The 27,593-nt window shown below is 37.7% G+C and overlaps 2 protein-coding genes and 1 long non-coding RNA gene across 5 annotated transcripts; 1 reads left to right on the plus strand and 2 right to left on the minus strand.

The window, feature by feature from the left end:
• Positions 1–144: 144 nt before the first annotated feature.
• LOC6033840 (ubiquitin carboxyl-terminal hydrolase 15) lies at positions 145–26,917 on the minus strand. Of its 3 annotated transcripts, none has more exons than XM_038262388.1 (11): positions 25,984–26,917; positions 25,785–25,926; positions 25,387–25,724; positions 25,201–25,328; positions 24,818–25,139; positions 1,905–2,035; positions 1,744–1,843; positions 1,504–1,620; positions 1,237–1,443; positions 816–1,177; positions 145–757 (listed from the first exon to the last, which is right to left on the minus strand). In XM_038262388.1, exons 1-11 carry the CDS (start codon positions 26,716–26,718, stop codon positions 628–630), a joined length of 2,712 nt encoding a protein of 903 aa, XP_038118316.1. In that variant the 5' UTR covers positions 26,719–26,917; the 3' UTR covers positions 145–627. The 3 variants fall into 3 exon arrangements, with proteins under 3 accessions (XP_038118316.1, XP_038118315.1, XP_038118317.1); XM_038262387.1 differs by having other exon boundaries at positions 1,237–1,446; XM_038262389.1 differs by lacking the exons at positions 24,818–25,139; positions 25,201–25,328; positions 25,387–25,724; positions 25,785–25,926; positions 25,984–26,917 and adding an exon at positions 13,745–14,228 and having other exon boundaries at positions 1,237–1,446.
• Positions 15,317–16,196, plus strand: LOC119769531. The gene is made up of 2 exons (XM_038262390.1): positions 15,317–15,869; positions 15,927–16,196. The coding sequence occupies exons 1-2, from the start codon at positions 15,641–15,643 to the stop codon at positions 16,115–16,117; spliced, it is 420 nt and encodes a 139-aa protein (XP_038118318.1). The 5' UTR covers positions 15,317–15,640; the 3' UTR covers positions 16,118–16,196.
• On the minus strand, positions 15,897–17,018 carry LOC119769532. The gene is made up of 2 exons (XR_005278406.1): positions 16,745–17,018; positions 15,897–16,581 (listed from the first exon to the last, which is right to left on the minus strand). It is a non-coding gene; the product is annotated as an uncharacterized LOC119769532 (long non-coding RNA).
• Positions 26,918–27,593: the final 676 nt, after the last annotated feature.

A 27,593-nucleotide genomic window follows, 5' to 3' on the forward strand; every position in this document is an offset into this window, starting at 1 on the left:
TATAACCCCCACTACAGGCGAATATATCAAAATATCTACCAGTATGATAGTTTTGAAGTATTAGGCAATAAAAAGCGTCATTACTACCAATCAGTAGAAAAATGTTCTTTCCTTTCTATTTAAAGAAATTTCCCACCACGAATCTCTGTGTAGCAAATACTTTAATTTGTTTAAAATATACAGTTTATAGGCTTTTTCATTCCTATTGTTTTCTCTCTCTCTATCGACGTATTTTGATTGAAAAATCACAGGACCATCGTTTCCACAATGTTGTTTCTATGTATATATATTAGTAAATACTTAAATAAAGTATACCCAAAAGTTGCCAATTTGGAACACTGATTCCATTTAAATGCCTCACCGCCAGCAGGTAAGATCTGCTGGGTCAGCGAACTCGATTGCACACTAACCAGATTTTAGCCGGGTCGCGAGGAAATTTTGCGAAATTCAACAGTATCACCGCCTCAATTCTGGTGGCGATCGAACAGTGTTTATATTTTTTCTGCTAAAATTGTTTGTTAATAATTTCACGCTCAATCGTACGGCATTGATCGTCCATCCAATCAAAAATTAACCGAAATATCAACAAGTACGGCTATAACAAAAATAAACTTATAAATAGAAAACCTATCGAATCTGGTGCTGCTGCGTCTCCGGCGACTCTGGAAGGGATGAGTAGAAGAGGATGTAGCCAGCGCTGGAGCACACGTCCGACGTGTCGAGGCTGGTCACGGTGTGGTCGTCAAATTTGTACCATCTGTGGAAAATCGAGTTGATTTCATTAGATGTATTTTTTTATAGAAAAGAAAACTCACTTTTGATGGACCGTGTTTTTGCAGAACGCCGTGTAGTGGCCGCTCTCCATCGAGCCGTAGTGGTTCGACACGCCAAACAGGTGGTACCGGCGGGCGCGCAACGTCTTGTTCCGGCTCAGCTCGGACGGGGCAATGTGGGTCGTCATGTCGAGCTCCTGCAGCGGAAACTTGACGTAGTTCTGCTTCTTTTTGTAGACCGTCGCAACCGCCTCCGGGTCGGCGTAGAACCGCTTGAAGTGGACTACCAGAATTGAGGGAAGCCGCGAGATGGCCAGCTTCTTGATCGCTTCCTGATTGCTCTTGCACTGGGGGCAGCTCCAGCCGCGGATGTTTTCGCCGTTGAAGTACATCTCCAGACAGTTCTAAGGAAGACAACGCGTTGTAGAAGAAGTACAATTGAAACTGTTTTAAACTATCTCACGTTCAAATGGCACCGGTTGGCATTCTGGGGCAGTTCCAGGCTCAGGTTGGAGAAGGACTCGTACGTGGCGCTCTCCTTGCCGCAGCGTACGCACTTTACCGTACTCTTGATTTGGCCGTAGAACAGGTTGGAAACGTAACTCTCCATGCCTTTCAGGTAGTCGATCCACGCCTTCTCGGACGCCGACAGGTCCTCCAAGCTGCTGTACTGCTGAAATTGAGCAAGTGTTATTGCAGAGTTTGCAACACATTTTCAAAAAAGACTCACCTGAATGGGCACCGTCTGGATGTCCGAGTGGAGCCAGTCCATCAGAATGGTGAGAAACTCGTGCGAATCTTGCTGCTCGATTCCCCCAAACTGGCGCTCGTACTGACCAACGACGTACTGCGAATCAGAATGCAAACAGATTAGACTTTTGAGTTTATGTTGAACTACCGCGCGTCTCCACCAAATTCTAACTCTTCAATGGAGACGCATGGTAATTCACTATTCAAACCCTCAACTCACCCTCAAGTTTTTGCTGGCGATGCACTTGTACTGTCCGAGCCATAACGCTTTAATGACGGCGGCCACCTCTTCAACGATTCTACCTTGGGTCTTGTTACTCCTAAAAGAAAAAAAAAACATTAAAATTCTACCTCGAAAAAGACGGGAGACCTGGTCCAAACCTGTTGAGATTCTGCCGGAAGGTGCCCTCGAGGAAGTGCTCCCGCAGGAAGGCCGTATTGCTCAGGCACTGGAGGATGCTGTTCATGTAGCAGGTGTTGCCCAGATTTTTCAGCCCCGTCAGGCCGCGACCCTGCAAGTTGCGAAAAAGTAAAATCATCAATTAATGAGTGAATTTGCATGATTTAAACATAATGTGGTATTTCTTGAATTAAATTTCATGTTCTAAAGATACAATCATTGAAGACAAGCCCATTTGTGTCCTAAAATTGAGTTTAAATTGCTGATATTTCTACAAACCACAAAAGAGTTTATTTTTCTGAGTTCAATGACACTTTGTACATTTATAAAAGGTTTGAAATTAGGACCTTTTTCGACAAAAAGTCTCGTCTTTAAAAGCTAAAAAAACAAACTGAACCAGCAGCAAAAAAAATCAGTTTGTTTTCATTATTATGGGTTATTCCAGGTCAACGGGGTACACTTTTGGAATAGACCTTCACCGATTTGGACTTTTATCTATCGATAGTTAACAGCGGGGGATGGCAACCCTATTCCAACCAAAGCAAACTGACAACAGTCGACAGCACGGTTGTCAAATGAGAGCCCACAACAAAAACACTAGCTGTCAAATGGTAGTCAAGTTATTGTAGTCAAATTATTGTTTGGGTTTTTGATTTTCAAATTTTCCGCAATTTAAGCGGTATACGCACTTCGGAAGGAACCGGTCAAGAAAAAAATCAATTGGGCAGCAGCGGCAGCGCAAGCAAGTCAGAGAGGGTGAAGAAAAGCCCCAAGAAATCGCTCCCTCTCCTTTGTGCTGCTGTTCGTAAAGCTGTTTCTTGACCCCTTTCCTTCCGATCTCCATACCAGCCTTTAAACGATAAATTCCTGAAAAAAAAACACGTGAATTGTGTTGCTAAAGGCGAATTCTATCATTTTCTTGTAGATTCCATCCCAATATAGAATTTTCGTACGTACAGGAAAAAAAGTGAGGTTAAATTTTGTACCGGCCAGCAAAACAAATGGTGTGCAAGTGCGTGTGAGATCGGGCTTAGATAGCTCTATAGAGTTATCTACGTGTGCATGTATTGCGTGTACGTACACGAAAAAAAGTGAGGTTAAATTTTGTACCCGCCAGCAAAACAAATGGTGTGCTAGTGTGTGTGAGAGCTTGCTTAGATAACTCTATTGGCTGAAAATTCATATCGAAAAAAGGGATTTTTATTTTTCCCTTTTTTGCTTTGTTTCTTGTGGTCGATAAAACAGAGAGTTATCTAAGCCCGAGCTCACGCACACTAGCAGCCCATTTGTTTTGCTGGCGGGTACAAAATTTAACCTCAATCTTTTTCGTGTACGTACACGCAATACATGCGCACGTAGATAACTCTAGTGCGCCCGTACACTGAGAATCGACATTACACATTTTCCGGTTTGCTTTTACACATTTGCATGGGTCTTTTGAGTTCAACCAGGATAACACACTTCGTGTAACCATAGTAATATGTATAATACTGATTCTCAGTGTTTGTTTTCTGAACTTCGAAGATGGCGTCTTCTTCGCTACCCCCTGGTTAACAGAGATTGGTGCCGATTGGACCATCTTTCTTTGGCAACACCCTCAGTTTTGACGATCTAATAAACTTGTTTTTCTTTTACTCGTAAGTTTCCAACTATTAGACCAAAAAAAATCTAGTAGTTCTTGTCGCTCGATTAAAACCTAGATTTAACAGTTCGATTGGAACCCTGAGAGGAATATTTCGCCTCTCCAAATAGGCTCTCTAAATCAGGGTTTTTCAACCGGTGAGGAGGAATTAGGCTATTCTAAGGGGGGAATGTTAAAGCCATGGTATATTTTCGATGACCTAACCAACGATGGGTCGGATGATGGATCCGGACATCGTTTACATGCATTTAAGTTAGATCCGGCTAAAAAAAGCACATAAATATCACTTAAGTGGTCATAACTCGAGACAGGGTTGCCAGATCTTAAATGTTGTGGACTTGTTGGAAAGGTTTTTTGATTACCTAACCAACGATGGGTCGGATGATGGATCCGGACATCGTTTACATGCATATAAATGAGATCCGGCTTCAAAAAAGTACATAAATATCACTTAAGTGGTCATAACTCGAGACAGGGTTGCCAGATCTTAAATGTTGCTTTTAATAAAAATTTTATTTTTAGAGCAGGATTATAGCCTTACCTCTGTGAGGAAGGCAAAAATCGTTTTTTTTTACAAATTCAGGTAGAGTTACTTTAGTAAGAAAAACGAAATAGCTCCCAGTGAAGATTGGGAGGTGGGAGATCTTAAAAATCTGCTAAGGGGAGCATTGAACGAAAAAGGTTGCGAACAACAGGTCTAATTCGTCTAGTTGTCCAAATATAATATTTTAAGTATTTTGACAGTAGTGGCGGTGTGGTTTTACCATGGGTGAATGGATTGCAACCTCGCCACTTCTGTCAAAAAATGGTAAATTTTATGATCGGATTACTAGATGAACTTGTCCACAGCAAAACCACATCGGCCCTTATGTCCAAAAAATAAATATTATGATCGGAATGCTAGATAAATTAAAGTTTGGAACTGTCGAAAATGTATGCATTAAAACCATGTTTATATTTTAAATACTATTTCCAAATTTGTATTGAAACGCAATCCTATTTATTTTTATCAAAATCTTGTTTTTAGGGTTTTTGAAACCCTAAAAACACTTGTTCAATAGCATCAACAACACAAATCAATTATGGTTGAAAACTGATAGGAGACGAAATACGTTTCTGTCAAGATATTAAAATATATAGCGGAATTAAGAGGAATAACTCGTCTTTTTGTATTAAAAACAAGTCTTACCCGACAAACTTCGTCTTGTCCATTTTTGTTTTTTGACGAATAGCTTGTTTGCTTATTCAGCCTCCTGTGATCAAAATTTGATTTTACGCAACTTTTCCCATACATTTTGAAGATGTTCCGGAGTCGGCCCAGAGTGGCCAAAGTGGCAATTTTTTAGCATATAAACCTTTCTTGGACTTATACAAACCCAACGCAACAACGAGCACCTCGATCCGACGTTCCGTGTTGAATTGATTCGCGTTCGAACAAAACCGTCGAAATTTTTATATATATAAAAATCAAATTATAGTAATAATGATGTTGAAAAATTGAACATTACATAAATCCAGACATTTGTTCAAATTTCACCTCATAGCAATTAGAAATGCTCATTTCAGAGCGATTTCCTCGATCGAAAAAAACATGTACCTACAACCATTCCATAATCAAATTATACAATTAAAATTCCAACCGGCCTCAGTGTCACCATTCCAGGCTGAGAAGGAAAAAAAACAGCGCCGATTTCTTGGGAATCTCAAAACGTTAAGTAACTGACCGGAACGACTGTCAAGTTTGATGGCAACGGTCAAGGTAAATCTAGCTACAAGACGAGAAGGAAATAAAAGGACAACGCGAAAATCAATTACCAGCAGCGGTCACCGTGTGACTTTAAATAACGTGTTTCGTTACTTGCTTCAATACAGGGTTTCGTAAGGAATTTAGCTAGCTTGCTCTTGTTTCGATAAATGTTTATAAACTCTTATTTTGACATGAATAAGTCCAAAAGTCAATTTAAATTTCCATCTTTATCGATTGAATCTATTTTTCATCGATGGCAATCAAACGTAGCGCGTATCATTTTGTACTTTTGTGCTAATAATAGTCGACACCAATTATGCATTATAAATCAAGTTCTCGACAGGTTAAACGTAAGAAAATTTTGAATTAGAAAATTGAACATGGTAATATTTTCATCTTGTGTCTACACTAGAAAACATTCAAAATTTTCATTCAAAACGCTTCGTGAGCAATTTCCAATTTAAATCTATCTTCCACGTGTTCCGATTTAACTATGGCCCACGTTCACCGTGAAAGGCTCTCATTGTGTACGCGCGTAGAATGCTTCCGCCGCCCCCAGTCAATGACACTCTGGGAAAAACAACCACTGCTCAGACCCACCCACACGAACACTTACGAACGAGAGCATCCCCCGACAAGGACCATCGAATTGTGGTTAAGCGGGCAAACAATTGAAGGCACGTGCCGCCACGTGTTTAGAAAATTGGGCTCCCAAGAGTGAAAGCATTAAAGCTTTCGGATCACGTTTTTTAACAAACGTGTTTTATTTTTCGAAATTTTCGATCGTCAAATCATTATTTTGAACTTTTCTATCTACACAGAAAAAAAGTTACAGGATGTATGGAATATTACCACAGAGAACAGATGTACATCATTGAACAATCAGCATTGAAAAACGTGTGTAAAATTTCAAACCAAAATACGTTGAAAAGAGTTACGTTTTCTGTTCTGTTTTCGTTAATGTTAATGCATTTTTGCATTATTTCGAGTCAACAGGAATTATACTGAAGTGAATTTTATATTTTGACGAGGTAAACATTTATTATGTTTATTATCGAAATTTTCGAGCCATTCTGTATTGTTAAGCCCGTTAAGCCAAGTATTCTCAGCCGCGACGGTGGCGCCGCCAAGTGTATCCTGCACACTCTAATTTCTTTGATGCAAGATTGTATGCAACGCATTTTTTAGTGCAACATTGTTTACACACAAGTTCGATCCTAGATTTACATATGTTCTTTGTTACATGTTACATCAAATAATATGGAAAATCTTAAATTTACAAGAGAATTAGCAGATAAAGCTGAGTTTAATCATTTGACTGAAGAGCAGTTCTCTAGGATTTCGGTCATTCGATTTTTTTTGTATTTTTTAATCCGACTGAAACTTTTTTGGTGCCTTCTGTATGCCCAAAGAAGCCATTTTGCATCATTAGTTTGTCCATATAATTTTCCATACAAATTCGGCAGCTGTCCATACAAAAATGATGTATGAAAATTCAAAAATCTGTATCTTTTGAATTTTTGATCGATTTGGTGTCTTCGGCAAAGTTGTAGGTATGGATACGGACTACACTGGAAAAAAATAATACACGGTAAAAAAAATTTGGTGATTTTTTTATTTAACTTTTTATCACTAAAACTTGATTTACAAAAAAACACTATTTTTATTTTTTTATTTTTGATATGTTTTAGAAGGCATAAAATGCCAACTTTTCAGAAATTTCAGGTTGTGCAAAAATCACTGACCGAGTTATGAATTTTAATCAATACTGATTTTTCAAAAATCGAAATTTTGGTCGCAACATTTTTCGATGTAAAATCAAATTTGCAATCAAAAAGTACTTTACTGAAATTTTGATAAAGTGCACCGTTTTCAAGTTATAGCCATATTTAAGTGACTTTTTGAAAATAGTCGCAGTTTTCATTTTTAAATTAGTGCACATGTTTGCCCAGTTTTGAAAAAATATTTTTGAAAAGCTGAGAAAATTCTCTATATTTTGCTTATTTGGACTTTGTTGATACGACCTTTAGTTGCTGAGATATTGCAATGCAAAGGTTTAAAAACAGGAAAATTGATGTTTTCTAAGTTTCACCCAAACAACCCACCATTTTCTATCGTCAATATCTCAGCAACTAATGGTCCGATTTTCAATGTTAATATATGAAACATTTGTGAAATTTTCCGATCTCTTCGAAAAATATTTTTGGAATTTTCAAATCAAGACTAACATTTCACAAAGGCCAAACATTCAATATTACGCCCTTTTAAAATGTTTGTCTTGATTTGAAAATTCAAAAATATTTTTTCGAAAAGATCGGAAAATTTCACAATTGTTTCATATATTAACATTGAAAATCGGACCATTAGTTGCTGAGATATTGACGATAGAAAATGGTGGGTTGTTTGGGTGAAACTTAGAAAACATCAATTTTCCTGTTTTTAAACCTTTGCATTGCAATATCTCAGCAACTAAAGGTCGTATCAACATAGTCCGAATAAGCAAAATATAGAGAATTTTCTCAGCTTTTCAAAAATATTTTTTCAAAACTGGGCAAACATGTGCACTAATTTAAAAATTAAAAACTGCGACTATTTTCAAAAAGTCACTTAAATATGGCTATAACTTGAAAACGGTGCACTTTATCAAAATTTTAGTAAAGTACTTTTTGATTGCAAATTTGATTTTACATCGAAAATGAAGTTGAAAATTTTACGACCAAAATTTCGATTTTTGAAAAATCAGTATTGATTAAAAATTCATAACTCGGTCAGTGATTTTTGCACAACCTGAAATTTCTGAAAAGTTGGCATTTTATGTCTTCTAAAACATATCAAAAATAAAAAAATTAAAAATAGTGTTTTTTTGTAAATCAAGTTTTAGTGATAAAAGTTAAATAAAAAATCACCAAATTTTTTTACCGTGTATTATTTTTCCAGTGTAGTCCGTATCCATACCTACAACTTTGCCGAAGACACCAAATCGATCAAAAATTCCTTCAAAAGATACAGATTTTTGAATTTTCATACATCATTTTTGTATGGACAGCTGCCGAATTTGTATGGAAAATTATATGGACAAACTAATGATGCAAAATGGCTTCTTTGGGCATACCGAAGGCACCAAAAAAGTTTCAGCCGGATTAAAAAATACAAAAATTAAAATTGAAGAAAAAAGACCGATTTCGTAGAGAATTGCTCTGAAGTGAAAAAATACATTTTTGTTCTACGTAATCTATGCTTAACTGATTATACCTTAGCCATACACAGAAAAAAATCATGGTAATATTACATCTGCGAAGGGGTACATCTTTTATGTCAGAAAAAATGTGTAATTTACCTCTTTTCTAGTGTAATGTGACTTTTTCAGTCTAAATTGAGGTAAAATTACATCATAAAAAAACCTTACAACCTTCCAAAATTACAGCTTCCAAATTTACATTATTTTTACTGTGTTGCCTTGGCTTATTCTATCATCTTTTGCCTTTTTCATAATTTTCAAGTAAATTTTTCGATTTTTGGAGGCTTTTCCCTTTTTTTAACATAAATCTAAAATATCAAGTCGCACAGAGTGTAACAAAGCATAAGCTGAGACATTACAGAATTCTGCTTTTTATTGCCGTAAAAAGAAAGGGATATTAGTAAAAACTAACTTAACCCACCTACTTGATTAGGATGATCCTTGAAAAGTTATGTATCATTTCCGACATTGTTCTATCAAAAAAAAAAATATTATATTGGCCAAATACCCATATTGGAGAGCGAGGTACCCTAACGGAATCCGGAATATCTTCCGTTGCAACCAGAAGCATCCAATTTGGTCATTTCTACCAAAAGTTATAAGATTTTTAAGAAAAAAAAGTAGGGGAGCAATTCCAGCTCAAATCAGGAATTTTTCTGGTACTTTTGTACCCGACCCTCTCCGATTTCAATGAAAGTTTTTAGACATGTTATCCTAGGCCTATATAAGCCATTTTTGTGTATATGGAGCCAATAGTACTCGAAAATAACATTTGAGAAGGGCGTAAGGTATTTAAATATTTTTGTATTTTGCAATTTAAAAATTACTGTGTCTCGAAGCCATTGCGTCGTATCAAAAAGTGGTCCAAGACAAACTTGTAGGAAATTGGATGGGCTTTCTGAAAAAAATACACTGAAACAAAAATACACGCCACTTCTATGAGATTTTTTGATTTTTAAGTCTAAAACTTAAATTTAAAGGTGTTGTCACGATTTTTTTTCGTTCAAAATTTTTGAGGAAATAGCCTAAGATGTTACCAAAAGACTGACGAAAAATGCAGGATGGTATGTCTCTCCTAAAAAAATACAAAAATCATTTACTAAAACTGTTTTTTTGAAAAGTGGTCTAAACGTCAAAATTTTAAAAACCCACAGTGAGAATCGATTCTCCAGACAATTTTACATAAAAGTCTCCATATTGACCATTGTCCTATGTCCAATCCTTGGGAAGATACAGTGGTTTTAAAAATAAAAATGATGAAAAAATGGGTTTTTTGGTGGTTTTTGGCAATTTCTATATGACAGACTTGGTTTTTCAGTCTCGTAAATATTTTTACCGGAAAGCTCGTCCAATTTCCCATAAGTTTGCCTTTTTTTTAGGAGAGACATACCATCCTGCATTTTTCGTCAGTCTTTTGGTAACATCTTAGGCTATTTCCTCAAAAATTTTGAACGAAAAAAAATCGTGACAACACCTTTAAATTTAAGTTTTAGACTTAAAAATCAAAAAATCTCATAGAAGTGGCGTGTATTTTTGTTTCAGTGTATTTTTTTCAGAAAGCCCATCCAATTTCCTACAAGTTTGTCTTGGACCACTTTTTGATACGACGCAATGGCTTCGAGACACAGTAATTTTTAAATTGCAAAATACAAAAATATTTAAATACCTTACGCCCTTCTCAAATGTTATTTTCGAGTACTATTGGCTCCATATACACAAAAATGGCTTATATAGGCCTAGGATAACATGTCTAAAAACTTTCATTGAAATCGGAGAGGGTCGGGTACAAAAGTACCAGAAAAATTCCTGATTTGAGCTGGAATTGCTCAGGGGTCAAATGACTACCCGAGCGTTTGAGTGTTAAGATCCAGTCTCAAAATGTATTGACAGGGTTGCAAGAGCTTCAATCTTTTAGAAACGAATGGTCGGGTGATGGATCCGAACGTGATTTTCGTGCAGATAAGGGAGATCCGGCTTCGAAAATGGACGCAAATATAACTTAAGTGGTCCAAGCTTGAATCAGTGTTGCCAGATCTTCGATTTTTTGGACTCGTTTTGAAGATCTAAGATCTAATCTAACGATAGATACGATGATAAATCCGGACATAGTTTTCGTTCAGATAAGTGAGATCCAGTTTCAAGAAAGTACATAAATATTACTTAAGTTGCTATAACTTCAGAAAAAGTTGCCAGATCTTCAATGTTTTGGATTCAGTTCGAAGTGCTATCGATTATTTAGACTCGTTTGAAAGGTCTTTCTATTCGTTTCAAACGATAATAATAAAATAAATAATATAAATATATAAATATATATGAAATAAATAAACATAATAATATTTTATATAATTTCCGGCCATTTATCTGACATATCTGACACTTTTCCGGTATGACACTATGGTATAACATAAACTGTCGAGGAATCGCTGAGATGAATTTGAAATTCTGGAATTAATAATATAACACAAAATAAACCGTAATTTGCTGAAACAAATCTTTATATTCTTCCATTTTTTTTGTTAAAAAAAGTTCCTATTATCATTCCTTTTTATCACTAAATCACTTGATTTGCAAAAACAAAAACACTATTTTTATTTTTTTTATATGTCTTAGAGGACATAAAATGCCAACTTTTCAGAAATTTCCAGGTTGTGCAAAAAATCACACACAATAGCTTATAAGACCTTTTAAAAAAACTCTAGAATTCTAAAGTAAATTTTCAAAACAACCTATGAGTCATGGGTATGATATGCAGATAGGACTTTTTAGAAATTATTGATGATTACCTTTGAACTGAGGAACACCCGGAATATCACCAAGAGTTGGTTCAATCCTCGTTGTGTTAAGGAACTATTACACTATGGCAAACAAACAAACTCGCACTTTTTTGCGTTTGACAGTTTGCCAAACTCGCAAACAGGACAAAATGTATGATTCTGCAAACAAATGTTGGCGAACAAACAACGCAGACAAACTGTCAAAATGTGCGAGTTTGTTTGTTTGTTTACCGTAGACTAATACCTCGTTTAATTTTTTTTTCTGCAATATAATCAAACAGCCGTCGGTAATGTCGATAATTGTCGGTAACGGGGAAAATTGTCATACCCCTATAACGCAACAAAATGCATGAGGACAGTTTTCATGCTGATTTGTAGCAACATGATGATTTGTTTCAGACTTTCAACCGAATCAAATGCGATCAGTTTGTCCTAAATCGGTCCAGCCAGTGCTGAGCAAACTGAGTGACAATTTTGGTATCACACTTACACACCTGCACACTGACAGACAAACATTAGTTCATTTTTCGATTCTGAGTCGATAGGTATACGTGAAGTTGGGTCTACGAGATCTATGTGAAAAGTTTATTTTTAGAGCAGAATTATAACTTTACCTCACTGAAAGGCAAAACATGGCCAAAGCGCATTGGCATGAAACAAGTTTAATCATGAAACTTAAGATTTACAAAAATAAAAGAGTTCTCGTTTCTAATGCTTTTTGATGATTGAAAATAAGTACAAAAATGGACTTGTTAGTCTTTAGAACGATTGGCAGTATTTGTAGATTCTGCTCGGTTTGTTCTAGAGGTCGTATCGAGTTGCTCCGATTTGGATGAAACTTTCAGCGTTTGTTTGTCTATGCATGAGATGGACTCATGCCAAATATGAGCCCTCTACGACAAAGGGAAGTGGGGTAAAACGGGCATTGAAGTTTGAGGTTCAAAACACATGAAAATTCTTAAAATTGCTCGCATTTCCGTAAAACTTCATCAATTCCAACTCTCTTAGATGCATTCGAAAGGTCTTTTGAAGCCCTTCAAAATGTGCTATAGACATCCAGGATTGGTTTGACTTTTTCTCATAGCTTTTGCAAATTACTGTTAAAAATTGATTTTTTTAAAACCTTAATAACTTTTGGCAACAGCCTCCAACACCCATACTCCCATAGGTCAAAAGTTAGGGAATTTCATGGACTATAAGCCTACGGTATTAACTTTTTGGCCAATCGCATTTTTTCGATTTTTCTAGAACAAACATTTTACAACGTTAGTTTTTGCTCTGTAGGCCTCCATAGCGGCACTTTTTGGTCTCAATTTTGACATATTCGGAATCCTCAGAAAATTTTACATTAGATTGAGGTGTTGGAATTTTGAATTTGATTGGAAAAAATGCCATTTAGAATTAATTAAAATATTATTTAGAATTTTGTCGGATTAGGGATAAACAAGTTTTCGCCTACTTGATACAGCATTTGACGTATTGATCATAGGGTAAATAAGATCTATTTCTTTTTTCAAAAATGTTTTATTTAATTATTTTTTAAATCAAAATTACAACTCCAATACTTCTAACTTACGTGAAATTGACCGAGGATTCCGAATATGACAAAATTGAGACCAAAAAGTGCCGTCTTCTTGGCCTACAGGGCAAAAACTAACGTTGTAAAATGTTTGTTCTAGAAACATCGAAAAACTATGAGAAAAACTGCGATTGGCCAAAAAGTTAATACCGTAGGCTTATAGTCCATGGAATTCCCTAACTTTTGACCTATGGGAGTATGGGCGTTGGAGGCTGTTGCCAAAAGTTATTAAGGTTTTAAAAAAATCAATTTTTAACAGTAATTTGCAAAAGCTATGAGAAAAAGTCAAACCAATCCTGGATGTCTATAGCACATTTTGAAGGGCTTCAAAAGACCTTTCGAATGCATCTAAGAGAGTTGGAATTGATGAAGTTTTACGGAAATGCGAGCAATTTTAAGATTTTTCATGTGTTTTGGACCTCAAACTTCAATGCCCGTTTTACCCCACTTCCCTCTGTCGTAGAGGGCTCATATTTGGCATGAGTTCATCTCATGCATAGACAAACAAACGCTGAAAGTTTCATCCAAATCGGAGCACCTCGATACGACCTGTTTCACATCGGTGAAAAACTCGCTCTTAATGTTTTTTTTTTCTTTTTTTTGTAGTAAATTCTATGTGATTTTTGAGTACATTAAAAAAAGATTCTTTTACGGATATTTTTTTTTTAATCTCGACAATCATCAGTAATTATAATTTTGCCACTTTTCGAAAAAAAAGTTATTGTAAAATTGCTGTTATTTTCAGGCAGTTATTACATTGAAATAATCCAGTTTTTTTTTTGTTCAAAAATGTATTTCTTGAATATAACTACCAAAATTATGCAGATGCCAAGAATCGTACCTTTTTGTATGGAATAAGTAGATGATAGTGTGGTAGTTTGATTTTGTATCCCGCCACCACGACCATGGTTGATGAGTTTCGGCGGAAGTACCGAACAAATGGATGTGTGTGTTGTTGTAATTTGATTAAAGGCACTTTACTGCGATGCCACGGTTTCTAGTTACGAACGACCGTTTCGTCCTTTTTTCTCTCTATTTTGTGCAATTTATCTCTAAAGTTAATCCTCTATGTTTTGGAACGCGAAAAAACAACTCGTCGTCTTCTTTGCAAAGAACGCTGCTGATTTCCTTCTCATACGTTTTGTACTATTTTCCACTAAACGAGACTGTCCACACCACACCATTGAAAGCAAGGCAAGGCAATAAACACTTTTGGCATTCGAGACAATCTCCTATTTTCTCCCCCGAAATAATAAAACACAAACTCGGACCGGACCGAGCAGGCACTACATTTTAGCAACGTTTCTGCGGAACAACTAATCTGAATAAATTTGAAAATAAATAATTGAGGAGAGCGCTGGGGATGGCCGTCGCGGTCGTCGTTGTTCGGGTTTGCCTTTGGGGTTGGGGTGGCAAACGAAGGTCTGTCTGTCTCTTTTCGTCCCGACCCGGCTGTCGCGGCATGCCGGCGTGGACGACCAACCCGACGCAATTATGCTAGGGCTCGTTTTCCAAACTACCACCCTCCCTCGAACTATGTGACTGTGACAACACGCCGCCGTACAGGTCGTCGCGCCATGCTCCAAGTAGGGGAGGTTGGGGCAATTGTGGCATTTTAAGAAATGAAACGGATTCTTTCCAAAATTTCCCAATAAATTAAATTTTCTTTACTAGTTTTCATATATAATTCTTAATTTGTTTGATTTCATTTCGTCCAAGTTTTGTTCTACAAAACCAGAGCATATTAGGATTCGGCCCAGAGAACAAAAGTTCCCCATTCTCCCCTACACACTTATTTAAAATAGAGTCGGATTCGTACCTGTGCGCATACAACAATCGTAGAGTCGTTACATGCCACGAGTTACGTTCTTCCACAACACACCACAGAGGGGGGCACGTTTGTGTCCACCAGCAGTCGGTATTTTGTCCATATAACACAGGGAAATTCATGACGCTTGAGTTCCTCCTTGGAACGAAAAGCACATGCCAGCAACAACTGCTGTCGTCCTGTGCTGTGACCATCAGTAATCAGTGTGGAATGCCACACCACCGGCAGGACAACGTGCGCAACGTGAGGACCTGGCCCGGCTGCGGAAGCACTCAGATACAGGGAGTTGCGGATTTCTTGAGTCTGTGCCTAGAGCATGGAATTTTTAAATCGATTTGGTGTCTCCGGGGAAGTGATATCTCATTTAATCTAATCTAACAGAAACGCAGCAAGTCTAATGAAATCATGCTGGATAGTATTGTGACTAGATCAGTTGTCATTATGTATCAATTCGCGATTAAAAGCTCCATAATTCCGGCTGATAGCGCAAAGCATCGAAGAATGACGATTCAAATTTTCGCTGTTCGGTTATATAGGAATTCAAACTTAAAATTGAATTTACAGCTCTTAGAACTAGGGGCTAGACAGAGTAAAAGTTTTTACCATCCGTTAATATATTGACGTTGTTATCGATATACTAGTTAATACTTTGACGAAAAATTGTTTGAACGTTCCCACCATATATATCGATCGTGTTTGACAGATGATTAAAAAATCAAAACAAACATTTTTGCAACGCTGAAAGAAACCGGCACCTTTTCGGTGAAACGGGAAAAAAAATTGTTGGACATGGAAATCCGTTCCGAGGGCATGTGAACCTGCTGACGATGGGTACCGGTCTACAGCATTGAAATAAGAGTAATTCGAGCAGCTCAGCAGCTTTTTCCAGTGTTGATTGTAGAAGGAAGAATGGAAAAGATTGTCCGGAAGACATTCCGCTGGTGGGGTATTTGTTACGGGTGCGACCAGCAAGTACGCGGAAAGAACGACGATGGAACCGAGAGGGACAGCTTAGTTTTATGGCAAAGCACTGTTGTCACGGAACGGAACCAGTTCAAGAACGGACAGTTTGGTGATTTTGATGAAAAATGTCACGGGTCTTTAGACATCAGCAAGCGAAAGGTGCTTGGAATGGAAAGTATTTTGGGTAAGTAAAAGATGAGACTTAGATTACTAATCATGTTTATTTTTCCAGCCGCAATCGTGCCCTTCTCTCCTACATCCGAATTCTGCCAGAATAGACTGAAGATTGCCCCGGGAATTCCCCACGAACAAATTTCGAGCCGGTTCCGGGGACTACGGAGGCCGTGCATCAGCTATCGAGGTGGCCATCTTTATGAAAGCTTTCCCCCTTCCAGCCTGATTAAGGTTGGTAGCGGGGAGTAAAACAAAAAAGAAAATAGCATTTTATTCACAAAAAACTAATGATTGAAGAAATATAACACTTTATGAGATCATTGCTGAATTTAGTTTTTACAGAGCCGATGCCGAAGACGACCGAAGGGGGTTGACAACATCCGGGGTCGGTTGAGGTGCGGCGGCACTTGTGCCTCCTATTCCAACTTCTTATAATCGTTTGCAGGTATTTTTTTCTCCTGCTCCTCTCCCCGACGAACTGTTTCTGGACGCATTGGTCAGGGTTTGCCACATCTTCCGGCCAACGTTCGCCGTTGAAACGAAAAGCTCTCCTTCGGCGGGGTTATATGCAAGTGCGTGAGATTTCTTTGCTGGCCGTCAGAATCACGATTTGCTCGGAAGAAACCGCTTCCTCCAAATAATAATCATCGTCCTCTATCGTAACCAGCATCGGTCGGGGCACCGGACAACCAGCCTAGTCTTTTTCAAGACCCCTGCAGGGGGGAAAAATAAGAAAAACCAGTATTAACCAGTAACAAATGGCGAGCAATTTGCTAAGTTTTGATTTCAATTTCCAGCGGCCTTCAGTCGCTCATCCAGCCTGTTTTTTCGGCGCCTTCTTGCAATAATCACAAACGCGCAGGATAACCTACTTACCATCTTTTCAGATTCAGCAAATTCGAATCAAATTTTCTTCAAAAACCGAGCACTTCGAAAACGAACCTTCATCGACCGAACGCAACCAAAGCAATGAAAAAATGGCGTCCAACACGATTTTTTTTATAACACGTTCAATGAGGTAGGGTGGGAAACCAAGGTTAGTTAAAACTGAGGTTAAAACGGTGAAAATTAAAAGGTGGGGTTTCGTCAATATATTGACGAAAAGTAAATAAACTGACCAACTATTTTAATGTACTGATAACGTGTTAACCGATCTGACCACCCCCTAGTCTTAGAACAACTTTTGGGAAAAAATTCAAGTAGTACGAGTGGGTCTCGTGGCGCAGGGGTAGCAGCTTCGGCTGCCGATCCCGATGATGCTATGAGACGCGGGTTCGATTCCCGCCTTATCCACTGAGCTTCTATCGGATGGTGAAGTAAAACGTCGGTCCCGGTTTCTCCTGTCTCGTCAGAGGCGCTGGAGCAGAAATCCCACGTTAGAGGAAGGCCATGCCCCGGAGGGCGTAGTGCCAATAGTTTCGAGTGTAAACTTTATGCCCTCTATAAATCAACGCAATAAAAAAGATTTTGAAAAAAATAATTTTGAAAAAAAACGATATTTTGAAATGATAGAGCATCAAAAGTTAACAAAGTATCAGCTCGAATTTTTGCTCAAAAGTTGTTTTGAACGTTGGAATTTAACAAATCAGAATTCGCATTCATAACCTCAAAGGGCGGAAATTTCAATCGACATTCTTAGCTCTGTTCTGCTACTCAACACTAGGTGTCGCATGTCGTTTGGCTCTTGAAAGCTAATTGCCGTTCGAGAGCCAAACGACATGCGACACCTAGTGTTGAGTAGCAGAACAGAGCGAAGAATGTCAATTGAAATTTCCGCCCTTTGAGGTTATGTATGCGAATTCTGATTTGTTAAATTCCAGCGTTCAAAACAACTTTTGAGCAAAAATTCGAGCTGATACTTTGTTAACTTTTGATGCTCTATCATTTTAAACAATATTATTTTTTCAAAATTATTTTTTTTTCAAAATTATTTTTATTGCGTTAATTGATAGAGGGCAAAAAGTTTACACTCATACTGTTTGAATTTTTTCTCAAAAGTTGTTCTAAGAGCTGTAAAATCAATTTTAAATTTGCATTCCTATGTAACCAAACAGCGAAAATTTTAATCGTCATTCTTCGATGCTTTGCGCCATCTGTCGGAATTTTTGAGCTTTTAATCGCGAATAATTGCAGTACATCCGAGAACACCCGACAATGTATTCCAAAAAATAAAGCGGCCAGCCCTACTGCGTTCTGTTCACCACAGAGAGGATGCTGAGAATGGATAACATTTCACAGAATCTACAGGGGAGGAGGAATGCGTGGACATACCGCACCAAACGCTCCGAATCTGTTGTGATTGGATGCAAGGATGCCAGATGTATTTGTCTGTGTTTCACAGACATTTGAACTTGCGGCAGATTTTTTTTTAGGTGCACACGCTTTTAAAAACTTCATTAAATTAATATTTTGTTTAAATATCAACCGACACTTATTTAGATAGTCTTTAAACGCTTAAACAAATTCTGACAGATTTTCATGAATGTAAGTTGATATATTTGAATTTTAGACAAATGCACAGACATACACAGACTTCTTTACAGACAAATTCAAAAATCAAGTGGCATCCCTGATTGGATGTGTAAGTGTAATTTCGGCAAATAACTTTATTTTAAGGTGGGTTGGGAGTTTTGTGCAAAAGGATAAACGGAGATTGGGAAAATGGAAGATTGATAAGGGCTCGTGCATAAACCACGTGGCCTTCAAATCTGAAATTTTCAACCCCTCACCAAATCGTGATTAAAAGCAGTCGTCCTTTGAAGCAGTGAAAAACGTGTTATTGAATAACACCAACAAAATGCCAACAACAACAAAATGCCATTGTTTCGTTTTTCTTAAAGCAGCTCTATAGGCCCCCAAAACCAAAGCTAAAAACTCGATTCGCCACCTACATTCGAGTAGGAGAACTTTGGTGCAAGGTTACGTTTACGTTTTTGCGCGATAAGTGCAAAGGGGAGTGAAAACTATTTTAAGGTTTTTTAAAAGAAAATTGATCTTTTGGAATAAAATAAAGTTAACAGGAGGTAAGAAATAAAAAGTTCTATCGACTGACTTTTTTATTTTTTTGCTAAGTTGCCTTTTTCATTGAAAATTCTGAGATCCGGATTGAAAACGCGAGAATGAGGTTAGATTGCTAATTTTGAAAATCATTCCAACTACCATTTTTCAAGCAGAGCTTTGCTTTTATGGTAGAAGTGACTTTAAACAATATTTGTCCACTTGAACAATCTACATTCTCAATTGATTAGTTAGGTTTTGGTTGATTAAAACATTCCCTTATTTTGAATGAGATAATGAATTGGTAAAATCGGCCATAACAAAAATATTTTCGTTTAAATCAATTAAGCTATATATTTCTTACCTGAAAATGGTATAATTTGCTATCAATGTCGATTTTACGATGAAATAAAACAATTTCAAATTTCAAACCAATTTACTCGCTGTAGGTTATAATGAAAACATCACCCCAAGTTTCAGCACCCTCTAGTGGGGGGTAATTTTGACGTTTGATTGCCTATCTCAGCAACCCGAGGTCCAATCTTCAATGTCTCTTAGACAATTTTATAGCAAATTTTCTGAACTTTTCAAAAAATATATTTTTAGAAATGGTCACTCATGGTCACTATTTTTAAAAATTGAAAAACTGCAAATATTTCGCTAAAATCAAACATTCGGTGGCTATATCTTGAAAACGGAGCCCTTTATCAAAAAATCTGCAAAGTACTTTTTGATTGCAAATTAAATTTTGCATTGAAAAATAATGTCAAACTTGTTTTTGCATGAAACTTCGATTTTTTCCAAAAATCACAGTTTTTTTCAAAAATTCATTACTCGGCGGCAGATTTTTTGACCATGTTTCTCTATGGCTCAAAAGTTGCGGATTTTTGTCCCCTAAAACATATCAAAAAATCTCGAAAATCAAAAAATACGTATTTTGGGAAATTGTGCTTTAGTGAAAAAAAAGTTGATTAAAAAATCTGCAATTTTTTTCCGTGTACCTATTTTTTCTCAAATGTTCTCAACAATACCTACAACTTTGCCGAAGACACCAAATTGATCAGAAAATTCACTCAAAAGTTACAGCTGTTTGAATATTTACATACCATTTTTGTATGGACAGCAGCCAAAATTGTATGGAGACTTGTATGGATGAACCAATCACACAAAATAGTTTATTTGGTCATAGGGAAGGCCCCTACAAAGTTTAAGTCAAATCAAAAAATACAAAAAATGAAAATGGTCGAAATCGGCCGATTTCGTAGAGAGTTGCTCATACGCAGTTTCGATAGACTGAAAACATAGACAAGTGAAGAATTATTTAGATAACTCGTTTCAATAAAAAATATTCTCCAAAACAAGAGTTTTTGCCCTTTTTATATGTTGAGCTTAATTCTCATACACAAAAAAATTCGAAGAAACAAATAGAAAAATCTTCTGAAAATATGGATTTTTGTGTGTTCATATGCTTATTTCGTAGCTTGCAAAATGGAGATTAAAATTAAAAATCGCAAAAAAAAACAAATTATCAGGAGAAACTTTTTCCGATTTTGTTTAAAAGCAAAGATTGACTACGTTTTTAGTTAGGAAAAAGTAAACAAATTATGGTTTTACAAACCATTAGAAAAATTAGAGGGTTCAAAATTCGCACATTTACTGTTTACGCAAAACGATGCTTACGCCAATTCTATTTGGTGTGCAATTGGTACAAACAAACGAAAGATAAATACCAACAATATACTTCTACCCAGGATACACACGCCGATATCTTTTTTGCGACGACAAGAAGCTTACACTTGTTACGTTATGGCGTTATGTGTTTCGTTGGTGTCCCACGCAAAATATCCTGACGGTTTTTTTCTGCGTTGACCAAGTCCCCGAGGGAGGGGCACGTGTTTGTACCATGCATGGAAGCGATCAAAAGTACAGAGTGGAGGCGCAAGTTTTTCATGTTACACATGCATCATTGCTTGCGCACATAGTGCTAGGCTCGTCAGGAATTTCCTTTTCGTTTTCCATTTCACTTTTCCACCAGGGCTAGTCAAAACTGCGACGTGGAAGTCATAGAATTTCCACAACGTGCCGTATCGCGTCAAAGAACTTTTCCTTTGTGAAAACTGCCGCCATTATTATTATTACAGACAATAAAGCATAGTTTGTCGCTGCCACCACCACATCATAGGACAAGCTAGGAGAAATTTTAATAATCGTCCCTGTGGCTGTGTCCTGATACGACGGGTTTCGAGTAGAAGAGGAAACGAAGATAAGAACTCTTCTCATTTGTTCGAGACACGCGAAGAAGTCGTTCAAAATGACTGAGCGGCGATTTTGTTCCTGAAAATTCAATGTTCTTAATATATATGTAAAACTCTTGCGCTTATTTGTAAAGGTGCCGTTTAAAAAGCACTGAACAATTGTTTTTAAATGTTTGAAAAAGGAAATGATTCATTCTTTCAAAATTTTCCAAATATGTATAATGGGACCATCCACAAACCACGTGGACACATTTTCTGGCAATTTTAGGTACACGGAAAAATGCCATTTTTTTATTTGGGTTATTATCACAAAAGTTGAAGTCTCAAATAACGTATCTTTTTAATTGGAAACATGTTTTGATATCTTTAAGGGGATTATTAAAAAGGCATCTTTTGCGCTCAAATTTAGGAAGGTGCAAAATCTGGTATGAATTATTTTATAACTTATTTTTTTTTTTTGGATTTAAAAATGATGAAAAGCACTCTTGAGCAGTTCTCTCAGATTTCGGTCATTTTTTTTTTGTATTTATTTAGGACCTTTTTGTATTTTTTAATCCAACTGAAACTTTTTTGGTGCCTTCGGTATGCCCAAAGAAGACATTTTGCATCATTAGTTTGTCCATATAATTTTCCATACAAATTTGGCAGCTGTCCATACAAATTTGGCAGCTGTCCATACAAAAATGATATGTGAAATTACAAAAATCTGTATCTTCTGAAGGATTTTTTGATCAATTTGGTGTCTTGGGCAAAGTTGTAGGTATGGAAATGGACTACACTGAAAAAAATGATATACGGTAAAAAAAAATTTTGATGATTTTTAATTTCACTTTTTGTCACTAAAACTTGATTTGCAAAAAACACTATTTTTATTTTTTATTTTTTTTTTATATGTTTTAGAGGACATCAAATGCCAACTTTTCAGAAATTTCCAGGATGGGCAAAAAATCTTTGAGCGAGTTCTGAATTTTTGAATCAATACAATTTATTTCAAAAAATCGAAATATTGGTAGCAAAAATTTTTCAATTTCATTTTTCGATGTAAAATTGAATTTGCAATCAAAAAGTACTTTTGTGAAATTTTGATAAAGTGCACCGTTTTCAAGTTAAAGCCATTTTTATGCAACTTTTTTCAAAATAGTCGCAGTTATTTATTTTTTTTTTAAATAATTCCCATGTTTGCCCATTTATGAAAAAAATATTTTTTAAAAGCTGAGAAAATTCTCTATATTTTGCTTTTTCGGACTTTGTTGATACGACCCTTAGTTGCAGAGATATTGCCATGCAAAGGTTTTAAAACAAGAAAATTGATGTTTTCCAAGTCTCACCCAAACAACCCACCATTTTCTAATGTCGATATCTCAGCAACTAATGGTCCGATTTACAATGTTGTAATATGAAACATTCATGAAATTTTCCGGTCTTTCTGAAAAAAAATATTTTCAAACATTTTAAATCAAGACTAACATTTCAAAAACATTCAATATTACGCCCAAGACTAGCATTTTAAATGGGCGTAATATGTTTGGCCCTTTTAAAATGTTAGTCTTGATTTAAAAATTTTCAAAATATTTTTTTCGAAAGGATCGGAAAATTTCACGAATGTTTCATGTATTAACATTGAAAATCGGACCATTAATTGCTGAGATATCGTCATTAGAAAATGGTGGGCTGTTTGGGTGAGACTAAGAAAACTTCAATTTTCGTGTTTATTTTTCTTTAAGCCGCTGTATCTCAGCAACCAGAGGTCCAATCTTCAATGTCTCTTAGACAATCTATTATATATAAAATTTCGACGGTTTTGTTCGAACGCGAATCAATTCAACACGGAACGTCGGATCGAGGTGCTCTTTGTTGCGTTGGGTTCGTATAAGTCCAAGGAAGGTTCTTACGCCAAAAAGTTACAACTTTGACCACTCTGGAACAGATTCCGGAAAATCTGCAGATTGTATGGGAAAAGTTACGTAAAATCAAATTTTGATCACAGGAGGCTGAATAAGCTAAAATGTTAAAAACGTCAACAAACGAAAAAAGGTTTGTCGGGGTAGAAATTTTTTTGAAATATTTTTAGAAATGGTCACTCATGGTCACTATTTTTAAAAATTGAAATACTGCAAAAATTTCGCTAAAATCAAACTTTCGGTGGCTATATCTTGAAAACGGAGCCCTTTATCAAAAAATCTGTAAAAGTACTTTGCATTTCAAATTCAATTTTGCATTAAAAAATAATGTCAAACTTGTTTTTGCATAAAACTTCGATTTTTTCCAAAAATCACTATTTTTTCAAAAATTCTTAACTCGGCGGCAGATTTTTTGACCATGTTTCTCTATGGCTCAAAAGTTGCGGATTTTTGTCCCCTAAAACATATAAAAAATCTGGAAAATCAAAAAATACGTATTTTGGGAAAATGAGTTTTAGTGAAAAAAAAGTTGATAAAAAATCTGCAATTTTTTTTTTCCGTGTACCTATTTTTTTCTCAAAAGTCCTCAACAATACCTACAACTTTGCCGAAGATACGAAATTGATCAGAAAATTCACTCAAAAGTTACAGCTGTTTGAATATTTACATACCATTTTTGTATGGACAGCTGCCAAAACTGTATGGAGACTTGTATGGGTTAGCCCATGACACAAAATAGCATATTTGGCCATATGGAAGGCCCCCACAAAGTTTGAGCCAAATAAAAAAATACAAATAAAATCCATTTCCGGTTCTGGTAGAGAATTGCTTTATATTAATTTAAACTATTCACCATTTTCAAAAGTTTGGCTAGATAATATCGAAGGCCCACAAAACGGGGTACGCTCAAATTGTATGGGAGCTGTCAACATGCTCCCGGGCTGAAGAAAACCGAGCGAGAAGCGAAAGGGAGCGTTCTTTTATTACGTAACGCAGTAGGGGGGAGGGGGGGGTCGGAGGCCGTGTTACGCTCCATACAAAAATTTTAAAATTTGTATGGAAATTTTGTTACGAGGGGGGGGAGGGGAGGGGGTCTAAAAGTCCGATTTTTCGCGTTACGTAATAAAAGAACGCTCCCAAAGCAAATAAAGAACAAAGGGTGGCTATCAACACCACCAGCAGCGCCTGTTGGAGTGAGCCAGTGATGCCAGGAAATTTTCTCTATAAATGCTACTTTTCGTGAGTTTTCGCTTAAAATTTCATCAATTTTGGCAGCACTAAGCAGACCCAAAAAAGCGCTGGAAGAAAAAAAAGAACTAAGCTGAAAAAAGGTAAATGAGCGTGGCCCAGTGCACTCGACTGATTAGAATGCATTTGGGAAATATTTTTATTAAATGTTTGTAAAATGAATAACTTTTAATAAAAGTGAAAATAAACAGAAATGTTCACAAAAAGTTATTCTACTCGTTGGTGTACTTGGTTTTATTAAATTTCAAGGAACACTCCAAATTATTCCAAATTATAAGTTGATTCAACGATTAACAGCATTGGTACTAAAGTAATCTAGGTCTGATAGCAACTATACTTTCCCATAATTTCGCTGCCGGCCAGCGCGTATTGGATTGGAACTAACAAAAACTCATATCGATGCTAACATTTTTTTTTGTCTGGCGCAATGATTTATTTTTCAGTTGCAATATTTCGGCTTCCTTTTGAAAGTCCAAATTAAGGTTCGAATATTTGCAAGCATTCAAAACTACCCAAAACCCAGCATAAAGACGTCCACGACTACTCACCACGCTGCCGTACACCGGCGCAAAGTCTCGCTGCACCTCGCGGTACACGTTCTGGTTGTAATCCGCCGCCGCCGACACTCCAGCATTTGCCGACGGCTTCGCCGCACGATCAAACTGCGGCACCTTTGGCCGGATCGCGGCTGGCTCTTCCACGTTAGTCTCCACCGGCGGCGGCTGCTGCGGGAGGCGGCGCTTGTTTTCGTACGCAATTCGCAGCATTTCCTCGCGCCGCTGCTCGAGCCGCTCCTGGGCGAGTCGGTCCCGGGCCAGCCGGTCGCGCTCCTGCTCGACGCGCTTTTGCTCGTCCGCTTTTTCCTTGATTCTTAGGGGGAGGAAGAATAAATATCAGTTAAGGTTGGTATGTAAGTCGATATCTGGAGTACCTTCGTTGAGCTTCAAGCTCCAGTAGTTCGGCTTCGCGTGCCGAGATGCGTTCGCCACTTTCTCTCCAGCTCTGCTCTTGGATCTTGTACTCCTGAACCTGTTCATTCAGTCTAGTGTTCTCGGCAATCTTAGGAGAAATAAATTGATTTGTCACGATTGCACCGAAATGTTTTTCAAGCCCTTACAAATTCCTTCTGCTTGTCCTCCATTTGCATCAGTTGGTACTTTAACGTGCTGATTTCCTCGAACTTTTCGTTGTCATCCATGACGTTCTCCTGATTGTCGTGAATCTGCTTCAGCACATTCTCCGTCGAAAGCATTTCGCGCTCGTTCTGGATGGATTTGTCCATCAGCTTTTCCTGCTCCTCCAGCAGCTCGGTGATCGGCTTGCTCTTGCTCTCGTACACGTGAAGGGCGGCCACCTTGCTGTTCCGGTCGACGGCCGGTCGATTCGGCTGCGGCTTCGATCCAAAGCTATCGTCCTTCATTCGAATCTCGCTTATGTTGGGATACTCGATGTCCTCTGAAAAACGGAGCAAGATTTATTGAAGGAAAATTATTATTTCCCATCTGCGGAACTCACCAAGCCGTGCATCATCGTTGAACTCCATCGTCGACGGGACGTAGGACGGATTGCGGCAGCACATCGGATAGCACAGCTGGAAGTTCTTGTAGCCTCCTTCAACCTTGAGGAACGGTTTCTTGTAGACCACATCTTGATCCCACTGCAAACATAAATTTGATTAGTTTACGACAAACCATTCCCGCACATCATAACCTACGTTGTTGAGAATGTCGTTCAACACCCACAGCGGAGTGTCCTTCCGGAGGTTTCCCTCGGTGCAGTAGTCCATCAGCACGATTTGTTCCTTCACCTTGCGCGACGACCACAGCGGTTTGTCCTCGGGAGGCAGCTTTTCGTGAATTTTCCCGGCCGTCATTCCGGCCACCAGCAGCTGCACCGGAACGCCCACCACGTGATCGTACCGAATGCCGGACGCTTGCAAGTCCTTCTCCGCCCGACAGTCAATGATCAGCATGCTCGACTTCGAGTCCCGAATCATCTCCAACAGCTCTTTAGCATTAATCGAAAGCTTCTGCTGGGTCACAATAATCGTCATGTTGTCCTGCTGGTTCCGTTGCTTGTTTAGCTCCCGTTCCTGGACCACGCCACACCGACTGTACCGCTGCTCCAGACTATCCTTAAGCTTCTCCAGCTTATCGTAAATAACCAACATCTGGGAGTTGTTCCCCAGAGATTCCAAAATCTCTTGCTTCTTCTCCCGATACTCGCCGTGGTTCCGGATCATCGAAATCAGGTTCAAGTACTTCATGTAAAACACGTACGCCTGCTCCTCATCCCGGTCCAAATAATGCCGGTCGGCGTACTCCTTGACGCGGTTGGCCGCCGTACATAGCTGCAGCACCTTCTTGTGACCGATCGTCTTCCCTAGCTTGAAATGTTCCTCCAAATCTGTCAGGTTCTTGCCCATATGAAGCGGTTTCTTGTGAGCCATTTCTCTTTCGACACAACTCAAACGTACATTTCACGCAAAATCCTTTCCCTTTTCTCCAATTCCCTCCAATTCGCAAAACACTCTCCGAGATTCAGCCACTAATTTAATTGTTAATTATCGAGCAACTATTGAAAACAAACTGTGCAGATCAGACGATGATGATGTTATCAGCAAAGAAAAAAAAGCAACGACAGCAAAGTTTGACAGTTTGTGGCAACATAAAAATGCAGCATAAATCACAAAGCCGCATACGATTCAGCCCCGACTACCAGCAGAGTTGAAGGTTTAGCTTGTACGTTTAGGAAAAATTACCGGTTTTTGGGTAAAATTGCGAGCATGAAGAAAGCATATATACACTCACATTTCCAAAATCTCATTTCTCAGTTAAAATCACCCATATCTGCTAAAATCGAACTTACTCAAAAATGAGTAAATACCCATAACACATTTCTAAGTTCAAGCGGTGTTGACGAGTGGCCGAGTGAATTTTTGCAGTTTCACAAAATATTCCTCTGGGTATTGCGCGTATTCCACGTTGAAGGTCACGTTGGATGGTAATGAGGCACTCTGAAAGAAGTGTCAGTTTCGGTGAGAGAAAAGAACAGCCAGGAGAAGCAAATTGATGAAGCACCCGCTGCGATATCAAAGAAGTCACTGGAGAGTATTGAGAACAAGATTGAGAATGTGTTCAGCGTCTTGCAAACTTCGCTTATAGTTCTAAACTCTTTCAGCAACTATCCAACCGCACGACGAGGTAGCAAAATTCGTTCTAGATAGAGTATCAAACCGAAAAACGTCAACCACACTTCCCGAATCCACAGCCAACCTTGCAGCCAACAGCATTGAACTTCTCCACGCCTGTCCGGTCCTGATGG

The sequence above is a fragment of the Culex quinquefasciatus genome, chromosome 3, assembly GCF_015732765.1.
Source record: "Culex quinquefasciatus strain JHB chromosome 3, VPISU_Cqui_1.0_pri_paternal, whole genome shotgun sequence".
Lineage (NCBI taxonomy): Eukaryota > Metazoa > Arthropoda > Insecta > Diptera > Culicidae > Culex > Culex quinquefasciatus.

Excerpts from the sequence above, each read along its gene's own strand:
- LOC6033840 (XM_038262387.1), bottom strand. The coding sequence starts at position 26,718 with ATGGCTCACAAGAAACCGCTTCATATGGGCAAGAACCTGACAGATTTG. Across the intron at positions 1,621-1,743 it reads TCGCCAGCAAAAACTTGAGG|TACGTCGTTGGTCAGTACGA; the intron begins GTGAGTTGAGGG and ends TCTGATTCGCAG. Across the intron at positions 1,178-1,236 it reads CCAACCGGTGCCATTTGAAC|AACTGTCTGGAGATGTACTT; the intron begins GTGAGATAGTTT and ends TGTCTTCCTTAG.
- LOC119769531 (XM_038262390.1), top strand. The coding sequence starts at position 15,641 with ATGGAAAAGATTGTCCGGAAGACATTCCGCTGGTGGGGTATTTGTTAC. Across the intron at positions 15,870-15,926 it reads AAAGGTGCTTGGAATGGAAA|CCGCAATCGTGCCCTTCTCT; the intron begins GTATTTTGGGTA and ends TTATTTTTCCAG.